The sequence below is a fragment of the Salvia hispanica genome, chromosome 2 (genome assembly GCF_029641045.1).
Source record: "Salvia hispanica isolate PSC_SH4W2 chromosome 2, Shi_PSC_v1, whole genome shotgun sequence".
Taxonomy (NCBI): Eukaryota; Viridiplantae; Streptophyta; class Magnoliopsida; order Lamiales; family Lamiaceae; genus Salvia; species Salvia hispanica.
This window is the reverse complement of record NC_142693.1, coordinates 38266894-38280427: the sequence shown is the minus strand read 5'-3', so window position 1 is coordinate 38280427 and position 13534 is coordinate 38266894. Positions and strand designations below refer to the sequence as shown.

At 38.3% G+C, this 13534-nt stretch overlaps 1 protein-coding gene and 3 long non-coding RNA genes across 4 annotated transcripts; 3 read left to right on the top strand and 1 right to left on the bottom strand.

The window, feature by feature from the left end:
- Positions 1-2856: 2856 nt before the first annotated feature.
- Positions 2857-4080, bottom strand: LOC125204078 (uncharacterized). The gene is made up of 2 exons (XR_007173486.2): positions 3655-4080; positions 2857-3109 (listed from the first exon to the last, which is right to left on the bottom strand). It is a non-coding gene; the product is annotated as an uncharacterized LOC125204078 (long non-coding RNA).
- A 194-nt stretch (positions 4081-4274) lies between these two features.
- Positions 4275-5756, top strand: LOC125194637 (uncharacterized). Its single transcript, XR_016136015.1, has 2 exons — positions 4275-5432; positions 5530-5756. It is a non-coding gene; the product is annotated as an uncharacterized LOC125194637 (long non-coding RNA).
- Positions 5757-8323: 2567 nt separating this feature from the next.
- LOC148932356 (uncharacterized) lies at positions 8324-9388 on the top strand. The gene is made up of 3 exons (XM_089064080.1): positions 8324-8410; positions 8654-8908; positions 9029-9388. The coding sequence occupies exons 1-3, from the start codon at positions 8324-8326 to the stop codon at positions 9386-9388; spliced, it is 702 nt and encodes a 233-aa protein (XP_088920206.1).
- Positions 9389-12721: 3333 nt separating this feature from the next.
- Positions 12722-13426, top strand: LOC125202305 (uncharacterized). The gene is made up of 2 exons (XR_016134932.1): positions 12722-13076; positions 13168-13426. It is a non-coding gene; the product is annotated as an uncharacterized LOC125202305 (long non-coding RNA).
- The last annotated feature ends 108 nt before the right edge of the window (positions 13427-13534 follow it).

Below are 13534 nucleotides of genomic sequence, written 5' to 3'. Positions count from 1 at the left end.
GGCTACGAAACAAGATAAGAGGAATTGAAAAGGGAAAAATTATGCAACATACATAATCATGTGTAAATTTTTTACTAAACTAACTTATACTGAAAAGATTATGTGATATTTTAATTGTCATATGTAATAAAATAATTTGACAAATTAACCACTAATAATAATATAACATGGAATATTATAAACAAAACAAATTTCAGTAGTAATTATTCTGATACAAACACCTGATTTGGTAACTATTTTTGAAATTAACTCCTACAAAATGCATTATATTATCATTGACCCTAATTAGTACAACATGCTAATTACCACTTTACTGGAGTATAAATAGCCACACAAAATGACAATGAGCATACAACAAAAATCAAATGAGAGAGGCCATTAATTATGGGTCCAACGACTTTTAATGGACTGGTAACCCAACTGTAGGCCCATTGGATATGCCTGGATTTATCCCTCAATTATTACAAAATTCAGTTTAACTGTCACAATTCGATTTCATATCAATTAATTTGATGTATTTAGTAAATGGAAGAAATATTTCTTTATTTCTTAATCTACATATAAAACATGATTCACGTTCATAATGGCTAAATTACCTCAATAGACATATCATCTATTGATATTTATTCCTTTTTGTCAATTTATAAATTTTAGGGTTACGGTTGAAAATTTTTAGCCTGATAAAAATACAACTCGATTATCCGGCATCGATTGATTCGCAACCCGTTAGGGTCAGACCCGAAAATCCGATAAAATTTATATTATTCTATTTGTTTGACCCCTAATTCGACTCTTCATTGAACATTGAATAAACATGCCCTTCAAATCTCGTATTGTATTTTATTTGCAAACACGCTATTACTCCATATCTTAATTAGGTTGTTCATTTGAAGACAAGACAATAGTTAAGCCTACGCAGTACAAAATAGAATCCCATGACTTAATTCTATATGGAATTTCAACTTCATCAATTCAATCACAAATTCTACTTTAATAATCATGATCCACATCAATTATATGATAGAGCTATCTATATAATACTCTTCTCAAAATCTTGGAGGGTCATCTGTTATAATTTGCCCTTTCCCTCAATCGGCCCGAGCTTTTCTATGTTAAAAAAGGTTGGGATGTGTTTGCGAAATGTGCGTGAGGCTGGGATGTGTTTGCGAAATGTGCGCGCTAATTAAATTTAGCAATAACTGAGAGATTACGAACAATTTGATGCTCCTCCTTTGGTATTTAAATATAGATGGTTCATTTTTTGATTAATGAATTTAAAATTTAAAAATATAAATAAATGGAAAAGTTTTAAGCTGAAGATTAGAGAAAATGGGAAAAATTCTGCAGCTTCCTAAAGTCGGCCCTTTATAAATAAATTAAAAATACATAATATGATAAATATTAAATAATAAGCATAAAGTTGAAATGGTGATTTGTTTTAAACAAATACTCATACAAACTAAGTGAACGAGAGTTGATCACGTTTTATTTGCGTAGTTTGTAATTTAAATTGTATACTATTCGATTCACCGAGTTAAGGAGTAACAATTAAGCTAGATTATAATGCTGTACGTTAATTAGAAATGAATTCAACCAATTGTCACAATATTTATTCAATAATTATGTTTATTTCAAATCTAGCGTACATAGACCTTCATAAAGTATTAATCATCGCATACATAGCAATTGGTCTTTATTTGTACTCTAGTCTACTCAATAATGTATCATCAAGGCCTCAAGGGAGAGATTTAGGAGCACTTGGAGGGTTGGGAGCACCAGGGGGAGCACCATTATGGATAGGATCGGATCCATTAATTAGGAGCGGAACGGAACGACGAACCTACTTCAATTTTGGGCACTTCTTGAGTGGAATGATCACTCGGAGGGTTGGGAGCACCGGGGGGCGCACCATTATGGATAGGATCGGATCCATTAGGAGCGGAACGGAACGACGAACCTACTTCAATTTTGGGCACATCTTGAGTGGAATGATCATTCGGAGGGTTGGGAGCACCGGGGGGAGCACCATTATGGATAGGATCGGATCCATTAAGAGCGGAACGGAACGACGAACCTGCATCAATTTTGGACACTTCGTGAGTGGAATGATCACTCGGAGGGTTGGGTGCACCGAGGCCGGGAGCACCATTATGGATAGGATCAGATTCATTAGGAGCGGAACGGAACGACGAACCTACTTCAATTTTGGGCACTTCTTGAGTGGAATAGTCATACCCTAGTTTATGAGAACGTGAAGAGAATATTTATGGAGCGACATAAAGTAGGATCAAGCATGAAAATAATAATCTAGCTGAAATTGAAGAAGACATTGATTTTGTGCAATGCGCTATAACCAAGGAGTGAAAGAAAATGAAAAGAAGATTTCAAATGTTCTTGGTGTTATTCATTTCTTAAGGGCATGTTTGATTGGTATGATGGGGTTAGGTCAGATAGAGTGAATTGTACTCCACTTTCTAAGATTGTTATCTACAGTCCATATTTGATGGTGGGTTTGGTTGCCCTGATACATAACTTAGTTGGAATTATCTGAGCTTTGATTCATCTTTACAAATCCTCGATAGTAAATTGTATGGACACTAATGTCCTCATTACATTATCATATTGCCGAAATTGACCTCAACAACCCTATTTGATTTCAACCCAAAATTAAAAAGACCCGCCCACCGATTCATTTCTGCGCGCCTCCTCCAGAATGCAATTCACGCAGCATTAGGGCGATTGACACAATCCAACTTGTCACGACCGCATTTTGCTAAGGATAGCGAAAGCGGGTAAACCGCGACTAATGGGAGGGATTAAAGAAGCGGGGGAAAGAAAAGGGCTGGAACTTGAGAATTCGCACAAAGACCAAGTCGATTGATATCATAGAAGCCGAGTATTTCATTACATGGTCTTGAAAACAGAGTGAACGTCTCCTCAAATAAATCAGAGTTGCTGGTGAGATTCTACAATTCTCACATTACAAAGACACAGCGAAATAAGTCATTACTAAACGACTTCGTGTATGAAGACACGAACCGTTGGGAGATCAACTTGATTGTTTAACAACATCGACTCCGATCATCACTCCATTCTCCTGAAGTTCAACCTGCACATTTATAAATACATGCAGGGCTGAGTACTTGGTGTACTCAGTGGACACGTGCCGAAAACAAAACATACATTATATAGTTGTCAAGCCATCACAGTAACACACGGGGGTTTTCTTAAAAGGCCCGAGCTTACTAAGTTCTTTTGTGAGCTAAAAGTTCGACTGCAGACTAGGTTCTGTCATAAATCCTAACTCATCATTCATCATTCATCATTCATCATTCATCAATCATCATTCATCATTCATCATTCATCATTCATCGTTCATCGTTCATCGTTCATCGTTCATCATTCATCATTTATCATTCATCATTCATCATTCATCATTCATTCCAGTCAAGTGTCGCTCCAACGGTCACCCATCATTCCATGACAATCCAATGATACAATCCATTCCATGACATTCATAAAAAAACAAAACATTTATGGCATGACAACAATTTGAAAAGAATCACAGCTCCATTTTGAGAAAAGATGATTTTTCAAAATTCCGCAAGTATTTGATTTATATCCACACTAGTGTGCTGGATAAAGAAAGCCCACCTGATATGCTTACTCTTCAATTCAATTATTCGCTTTGACCTCATTTGCCCTCGAGCAATTTATCCTTTGAAAATAAATAGCGTAGCACGCTAATTAGTACTTGAACTATTTCTCCTTAGAAGGAATGCATGTACCCTATGGTATAGCACCTATATCCTTAGTCTTGGCTTATAGGATTTTCTAAATCCCACCTCGGCTTCATTACTTTGTAAAATTTATTTATTCACTTTACTAAGTTCGGAGAAATTCCATTATCTTTAAAATAATTACTTGAGCAATTAATAATAAAGTATGGGTTCTTGGAAAATCCTTTCTTAAATCTTTTCTTTGAATTTTCTTAAGGCCGCCCATGGCGTCGCGGGGCGACGCCGGTCGGCCCTTCGCATCTACTTAACCATTCTTTTCCATCTTCGGAATTTTAATTAATTTATGATTAAGCATCTTAGCTGAATCTCTTAAATTAAATTCCATTCCAACAATTAAAAATCTCATCAACTTTCTTTTATCAACTTGCATCGGCCCATTACTTTTATTTACTCAATTTGGCCCAAATCTTAAATAATAACATGACAACCCATTATACTTAACTCAAATGGGACATAGCCCAATAAAATAAAATAGAACCCAATATACTCCTTCCTCCATCGACACTTCTTCCCCAATTCACTTTTCCAATTGAAATCCCTAATCAAAACGAATGGAGAAGCAGCGGCACTTCTTCTCCTCCGCCCAATCCCTCGGCGTCTCCGGCAAATCGCCGTCTCGCTCTCACACCCTTTGCCTTTTTCCGGTGAGCTCACGGCCGGATCGTCTTCTTCCGTCTCCGTCTACCTCTTTCTCTCTTTTCGTCGAGTCCTCTCGCCCGACGAAATCGCCGACAGAGAAGTGTCGCTCCTCCATGAGCAGTCGTCTCGTTCTGCCGCTCGCGTCCGCCCCTGGTCGCTCGGCTCCCCGGTGCTCGCAGCACCGTTGCCGGAGTCCGGCGGAGGCTGTCGCTGCTCCTCAAGGCTCCTGCTACTGCTGCTGCTGCTGTTCGGGCGAGACTCAAGGCGCGTCACCGTCGTTCGTGCTATTGCTCCAGCGGCGTCGCCGCCTCCTCGCGATAAAGCTAAGTCTTCTTTCCCCCTAACCCCTTAATTATTCTGATTTGCTTTGTTGTTCTACTTGAAGGCAGTAGCTATATTGAGGAATTGTTTTATATCATGATGTTCTAAAGTTTCGATCTTGGGAAACAATTAGCTCACTGGAATGAGCTCTTGGTAGGGAGTTACTTGACATGTTTACACTTGATATTTGGGCAGTAGCTATGGTAACTGATTATTCGTTGATCCTATCGCTATGATTTGTCCTACGTGAGCATGCTGCCTATGATTCTACGTTCTGGAAATTTCGTGGCGTTCTAACGTGATGCCGAGAATGGTATCGAGGGGATTACCTCACTTGATGAATCCTCTTGGTTCACGGCTGTTTTCCCCCGCTTCGCCGCTGCCTCTCCTCACCTTCTTGCTCTTCTCGTTTCCTTGCTGCACTCCTTGATTTTGAGTGAATTTGTGGTGTCTAAAGGAGAGGGGAGGGGAATGGGGATGGGGCTGCTTATATAGGCCTCTTGTGTTGGAAACTTGGGGACAATGACTCCCATATTTGGCTGTCAGCTCCATCTCTTTCTTGGCATCATGTTTCTTTACCTAATTGAGCAAGTCTTGGGGGCAAAGGCTCCTATTTTTGGGGCTGCCATCTCATCTCTCCCTTGTGCTTATCCAATTGCATGCCATTTTAGTGTAAGTTGGGTCACACTTGCTATTTTGGAGAAGTCTCCAACCTTGAGTCTTTGTGAAGCCTATTTCTAATAATCCTTTTGGTGTTAAATTCTTGCAGGATCCTTGGTGTTATTGGTTGTCAAATTTGGAGTCTTATGGGATGCCAAATTCGAGAAGGATGGGGAAGATAAGAGAGTAGAGTTAGAAGATCTTGTACTGTAGAAATGTAGCTTTGAAAGGAATCTCACTTGTAGCTCCATGTATCCACTTTGTGTAGCATGTGTTGTATCTTGTACTAATTTATTCTCTTTTCCTTCTTCCAATAATTGTAGTTTACAACTTGAATTTCCTTGCATTTTAATTCCAATCGTCTTTTCATCCAATTTTTTTTTATACTCTAAAACTAGTGCACGAAAACTCGGGATGTTACACAACTTCCGATAACGAGCTTCGTCTTAAACTGCACCGGTGAGTTTTGTATGAACCAGCCTCTCGCAGAAATTATGTTGGATTATTTGATTTAAATGGTGTGTGTTTCTCATTTTGGGCTAAGCCTAGATAAAATTATTTTGGATTATTTGTTTTAAGAGGTATGTGTTGCTAATTTTGGGGTAATCGTAGTTCAAATTATGTGCTGTTTGTTATCAATGTACTGATTCATGTATTGGAGTATGCGATTTTTATGTGACTAAGGTTTCAATCTTCCATAAAAAAAACAAGCTCATATTGCAACACTGATTGGGGAGTATATGCACTACTTGAGATGCGATGTATTATTTGGTTTTTCCCTTTAGTGGCATTATTCAAATCATCTTTCATTCTCATTCCTTTGTTTACTCAAACTCGAGGGTTCCAATTTTTATTGATGTTGTGGTTTGTTAATTAAGACGATTTTGCATTTGTTTTGTTTGTGCAGAACCTGATTTATTCCATTTCAACCTTCTTCTTCAAATGGCATCTCATCAGATAGGAGGCAGCGATGATGATGGTGAAAATGTACCAGAGGGTAATGCTTTTTTAAATTATGCAATGTGTTTTCCATTATGACTGTTGCATCGAATGGTTGTTACTGTTCTTATTTGGTGCAATCCGGTTGCAGACAGCAACGATGTGGGCATCAGAGGGAATGCGATAGTGGATGTTAGGTTTGGTATACTGAAAAGCATGTTTCGAGCAAGTTTCGCGCGAATAGAATCTTGCTTGTATACGTAAAACTCTACAATCCACTTTTAACCCGATTCGGTATTATTCGAGCAGTCTCGCACGAATAGAATCACTATTATTATTACATTGTGTTTGCTTGTGCATTTATAAGATGTTTTACAAACATTTAAATGCATAAGAAGTAAACAAAGTCTAAGTCTTTTGCTTAGTAGACCGGTTGTGGGCGTCGTCCACTTTAAGGTAACACGGTCAGATCTATGCAATGCTTTGCAAAAGAAAAAGAAGAATTTTACAACCTAGATAGACTTTGGCTACCTATCGTGAAAGGTTGCAATGTCAGTCCGCATATTTCTGCCTTACTGAAATAATTTTGACATTGGTGTGGTATAGCACTGAACGGATCTAACAACAAGACGTGTCTTTATGCTATCTACTGAAAGATTAGGTCTTGATAAAATGTTGTTTCTTAATCTACATATGTTAGCATTGAGCATACGGTATTGATTATGTACTACTTTGACTTATCAAATGGTGCGGGTTTTTTTCGCAACCCAATAATCCCGATATATTGGGTAGTGGTGATTAATATCTAGCGGTGCTAGGATTGCTATTATGTTGAAACGTGCACGAGGTGAGTCTCGTTTGATAATGTCCTCAAGAGGAGCTCGAACAAGGTTTTATTATTCGGAAAACTGGCCAGTTGGAGTTTTATTACTCTATGAATAATAAATAAGTGTTTCTTGCTAAGTCCACTCTTGGAATTAATAAGATATTAATTAAGTAAGTCCATAGCAGACATTAATTAATTAATGGACATTTATATCTTAAGCGCGGGAAATAAATAATAAAAGTGGAAACCCAGATTACTTATAATTTCGGATTTGGATGAGGAGAGTTCAATATTACTTCTGTAGTGGCTGCTCGTAATATTCCAATATAAGCTTGTATTAAATTGTGGGTTCAATTTAATTAGTAAAAAGCTAATTGGGCGAGCCCATATCCAAAACCTTCCATAGATCCCTGTCTGGGCCCATAAGGAACTTAATATAAATAGGAGAATAAAGAAGATGGAATGATCACAATTTTCATACTTGAAATTTTCGAAATTTTCGGCCCCCCCCAGGTGAAGGAGATTTCGATTTCAACTCCTTTTCCCAAAAGGATTTCTTCTGTCTTCTTTATTCGAGTCCTAGTATTTTGATAAGATCAGCCCACCCTGATATCGAGATACAGTTCGGGAACCAGAGAGAAGATCCGTGGTCTAGTATTGAAGATCATCACGTGGAGAAGGCGCGAGCAATCGACGATTCTTTCGAGAATCAAAATCGGTAACCCTAAACCATAGAATTCATGTTTTAGGATTTACTTTCTTTGAGCATGAATTATTTGCGTTCTAGCATGCAATTATCTGTTTAACATGTGAATTGATTAATCGCATAATCGGTCAAATAGATCCCACGTCTGATTTATTTGTTTTGTACAAGTCTTCCGCTGTGCAAGGGGCACCAAACCCCAACAAGTGGATAGGTCCAGGCGTATTTGGTCCGTGCGCGAGGAAGAGATCCTCATGGCTACAATGAAGGATTTGACGGCGACCGGGTGGAGGGGAGATAATGGTTACCGGGCCGATATCTAACACGTATCAGGGAGGCAATCGTGCGTGAATTTCCCAAAACCGATATCCGCCTTCACCCCCACATCTACTCCAAGATAACAACTTGGAGGAGGAATTACGGTCCCTCAGGATGATGCTTAACCACAGTGGTATTGGCTTCAACTCGGATGGTAATTATAAAATTGAGTGTGACGATGAGTCGTGGGTCCAATTTATTAAGGTATGTGTATTTTACCAAGCAGCCTACACCTCAACTAAGACATGTGTATCTGCATATTTTAAGTCAATGCCTAATCAACCACTTCTGTATTTGCTTTTGGGATTGGGAATAACTTATGTGTTTGCATTTGGGAACCAGTTCTATATTTGCATTTTGGATACCCTCTTTGTTCCTGCCTATTTAAAGAATCATCACTTAGCTTCTTGCATTCTCTAATGTGTCTACATTGATGATTACCCATAGAAAGACCGTCATGCAAGGTACATGAGGAACAAGTCGTGGCCTCAATTCGAAGAGTGGAAGGAGATATTCGGCAAGGACCGTGCTGGCGGTGAAAAATCGGTTGACCTTGGGGATTCAGTTCAGACGATCTATGGTGCTAAAAATTACCAGGCTGACGAAGCTGGTCCATCCCACCACATGACCTTCGAAGAGCTTTTTCCCGACGAAGCATTCCCGGATGGTTTGCTCCCGGAAATGATAGATGAAAGCCAGCCTGTTACTGAGGGTGGAGATGCTGCAGCGGCGGCTGCATTTGGGTCCGGATCAGGGGCCGGATCTGCTTCAGGGGCAGCTGCGGGTTCTGGTGCTGTCGCTGGGGCAGGATCAGGGGCGGAGGCTGTGGCTGGGTCAGGGTCTCGTCCTGGGGTGAAGGCGGGAAAAAAGGTTATGAAGAAAAGGAAAATAGAAGATAAGATGGATGGTGTCCTTCATCTCATGAGTCAGATCCACACTGACACTAATGAGAGACTTAAGGAGATTTCAACAAGAATTGGGTACGAATTCGATCTTAGTACCAAGAGGTCAGAAGTGTTTGATCAGATGAAAGGAATTCCGGGTTTAACTCTTAAACAACAACTCTATATCTGTAAGAAGCTAGTTAAGGAGCCGGAGCTTATGGATTTGTTCCGAGGGTTGCCGGAGGTTGCTCGTGCTGCATTTGTCTTTGACCTTCTGGAAGGTGACAACATGCTATAATTGCTTAAAGCAGCGCACAACAACTGTTACTTTTGTGGATCCAAGTGAAGCTCTTTTTGTGGATCCAAATGAAGCTAACTTTTGGGAAGTATGATTAAAAACACTTGAGTTGTTGATGCAGTTACATTTGATGATGGTAAATGAATCTATACAACTGTAATCTTTTGTAGGCTTTTGTTAAATGGTTTAAAACTCAGACACCATTATGTATAACGACTTGTGTATGCTATGCTTTACGGAGGTGTAGTGGTGTTAATATATTCTGCCATTATATCATTTCAATCCACTTAGGAATCATTGTTTGTAATGTGCTCTATCATAACTCTTTAATCATTTAAAATCACTTGCATAACCACACCAACAAAATTGATGAATGAAAACACTATGGCTCTGAATAAAACAGAGCAGGCACTTCATATCATTTCCGCAAGGACTTCATATTAGATAAAAATTTATCATTCGATTTTACATCACAGGAAACAAGGTTGAAGTCCTTACCTAAGTTCCTAAGCAACAATCATCCATCAAATAACACTACAAACCTCACTGACATAACGGAAAGCATAGGTAATTAACGCTACAACACACACAACAACCTCCACTACCAAAAGCTCAGCTACTTCCAACTACATAGAATAAAGTTAAATAAACAGATACCTAGAACTTACTAAACCACAAAACACACAAGATAATGCAACCCTTACCATGGCCCTAAACCATGCCATTTACGGGAGTGTTCTACGTGAAATAGAGCAAGGACTCCATGACGCGCACGAAGACCCTTTAGGCGAGCCTAAAACCACCTTCGCCGACTGTTTAAATCGTGCCGGAGCTATGGTAGACGACTCCTCATCAAAGCATGGACCACCCACATCAAATAGTTTTCGACGAACTCGTGTGGATGGGCCCGACATTGGCGAAGTTACCTCGTGTGAGTCGGCCGGTGAATGGAATTGTATCCCACGGATGGGAGCGTCGGGAACCACCGAATCACTTAACACGATGACCTCGGTGTTGTCCGATAGGGTGATAACCTCGTGAGGGATATTGTCTTTGATATCGAACAAGCCAAACAAACTAGCTAGGAAGCAGAATTCGGGTTCATCACGGTAATAGCATGCACCCGCCGAGGCATCATTCTATATTAAATACATGAACTCGTGTTGCATTGGAGAAAGGTTTGACAAGCATTAAAGTACAAAATTTTGAAGACTGGAGTTAAACGCACCTGGAAAATCACCTTCCATGTGGAAGCGTCGGCCTCCACCATCTTCTCTTTCATATTCCAATACGCTCCGTTGGTCCGGGTGACTTTCTTGAACGTCAAGTACCGGGCCTTCATCACTTTCACTCGAACTGCTATGTCATCAGTGGAAAGGTTTGCGCCAAATGGAGGATTGATCACTCCACGGAGAATGCGAAGCACTTCATCGGTTGCGCAATCGTCGTGCCATTCCCGATCCCGCCTCTCAGATTCACCATAGTCGAAAGAAGGAGGGTATCCATCTCTCGGTTCCATTTTCCTTGGTAAAAGAAGGCTGCTTGTTGAGGGATTCGGAAGTTCATGTCGAATAGATTGGTTTAATTGGTGAGTGATTGTTCGTTGCATTGTTTATCGCCTTATATACACCCTCGACACCATCTCTACTGACTTCATTAATGAATATTGGTTGAGTAATGAGGTAGATAAATGTCAAGTCTAGTTGTAGGGGAAAGCCGACCTCGGTGAAGGAGGCGATGGACGACCATACATGCATGCATTCGAGAATAGTAGAGTAACTAATTGTGTAATTTTCAATACTTGACCGCCTAAATGAAATGACAAAAATCGGCTTGGAGAAACACACGTGTCTTACAAAAATTTCATATATTTTGGAAGTTTACAAAGCTTACACTTCACTATTTTATACAAACACGTGTACAATGTTGTTGGGAAGTGAATGAGAACTCATCATAGCCAAGATAACCATTACAACTATGTTTTGCTCATCACTTGAATATTTTAAATGCGTGCACTAAGACTAAGTTATATTAGTTTTATATTTCCTACATGTGTAACTTACTCATCAATTAAATGATTTATATACTATATAAATACTAGTGGACGACATGATAATGACTTTAAGTTATAAATATTTTTAAACTATACACAAATATGTAATGCACATTGAATTTGGACAAGGTGGGTTAATACAACAATGAAGTGGAGATAATTAGAAATACTTTTGTAAATGAAAAATGTTTTTGGAGAAATAATGTCTATGACATAATGAGGTTAAAGTAGTAATTTTATTTTACATTTATTTTTAAATTAAATTTAAATTTTGTATATGTATTTTGTTGCCCCTGCATTTATATATGGAAGTAGTATTAATTAAGATCTTGATAAGGTTAATTTGATTATTTGTAAAATATAGATTTCTTAATTAAATTTTTTAATATCAAGAAAAATTAAATTATTTTTCAAAATATAAATAATTTCATAAATTATTTTTTTACATCATTGTTAATGCTAGTATTGACCATATTTAATATGTACTTTTCTTTATTAAATGTTGAATTTTTACTATATGAGTACCACCAAATTTGGAGTATGCAATGTTGGTTTTAAAATTAATTGAGATGCAGTTTTGATTGTAATACTAATTGAGTACATAATTTTGATTTTAAAATTTTTAAAATTTTAGTATTAATTCTTTACTTTTCATTTTTACTATTATTTATGTAATTGCAACTCAAAAAAAAAATCACATGTTCTTAACTAATACATATTCAAGCATTAAAGCTATATATTTAAAATCTAACTAAAAAATGATATTATTAATGGAACTTACGATTCTTAATTTTCTTAATTAGATTTGTATCCATTTAATATGATATTGGGTAAAATAGTCATTATAAAAAATATATCTATGTCAAAATTCCATAAGGGTATTATGACTTAGAGACTAAATCACTACTATTTCCAAAATTTAAAATCTTTCACATGAAAGATCCCCGTGAAGATCGCATATGTTAGTATCCACAATTTTTGTGTAGATATACCATGAAATTAACGTGTAGAAACGGACAAAAAAATCGGCAAATTTTGAGGAAAATAACTGTAAATCCAATGTAATTCGTTCCAAAATAAATGAAAAATATTGGATTTGGCAGCCAAGTCTATCTACTTTTTTAATGCTACAGATTTGGTTGCATTAAACCCCATCCAATATTTTATGCATGAAAGCTGCCAAAAATATCGGACATTTCAAAACTGCCCAAATAAATATCATGAATAAGGAAAAGCAAGGATCACAGTGCTAATGAAATCGCGTAAATAAATGCCCTGCTTCGTATCCATCGTGTCCACCGTCTACCTCCTGCTTCACGCAATGAATTTCCCAACCGCTACGTCGAGGAACGGCGTGTTTGTTCAAAATGTAAGACCGCATTTATTTGATGAAACCAACCCAATCAGCTTCCTTTATTTCATTGCAGTGAGCAGCCTCGTTCACATCATTTCATAAACAGACCAGTGTGGCCATTTGAAGCGTTAAAACCCCCAGTGGAGGAGATCAAATAAAGCAACTCTCATATTCTATCATTTTATAGATTTGGCAGGATGGCCGACAACGCTGATAGGGAATACCTTAGACTCCCATCGTTCTGCAAAAGGTTTTCCGAGCTCCATTCTATGGATGAGTTGGTATTTCCTTGTTTATTTACAATGTTTTACCTTTGATTGTGCTTATATTATGACGAAGTTATTGACTTGATTTCGTTCTAAATTTTTCTAGCGTCTTCCACCTGAATTTGTTGCACAACATGGCGCGGAACTCCCGTTTGATTGCCGACTTGTGATGGCTAGGGGCAGGCCATGGCCCGTGCGCCTCCTTCGGATCGCTAGTGGATGGCAATTCCACGTGGGGTGGAAGGAATTCCGTATCCACAACCGCATCGTGGATGAAGACTTGTTAACATTCACTTTGTGACTTTGGGTACAGATAGGCGAAATCAAAAAACATTTTCAATGTAATGGATATTGCAATAGGTGTACCTTATTGTTGTCATCTTCAATAGTCATGGTAAATCGATCTGTACTCGAAATTATGCCTCGACAAATTCCTTCAATTCTTCGGACGCACTGCATAAGAATGAAGGATT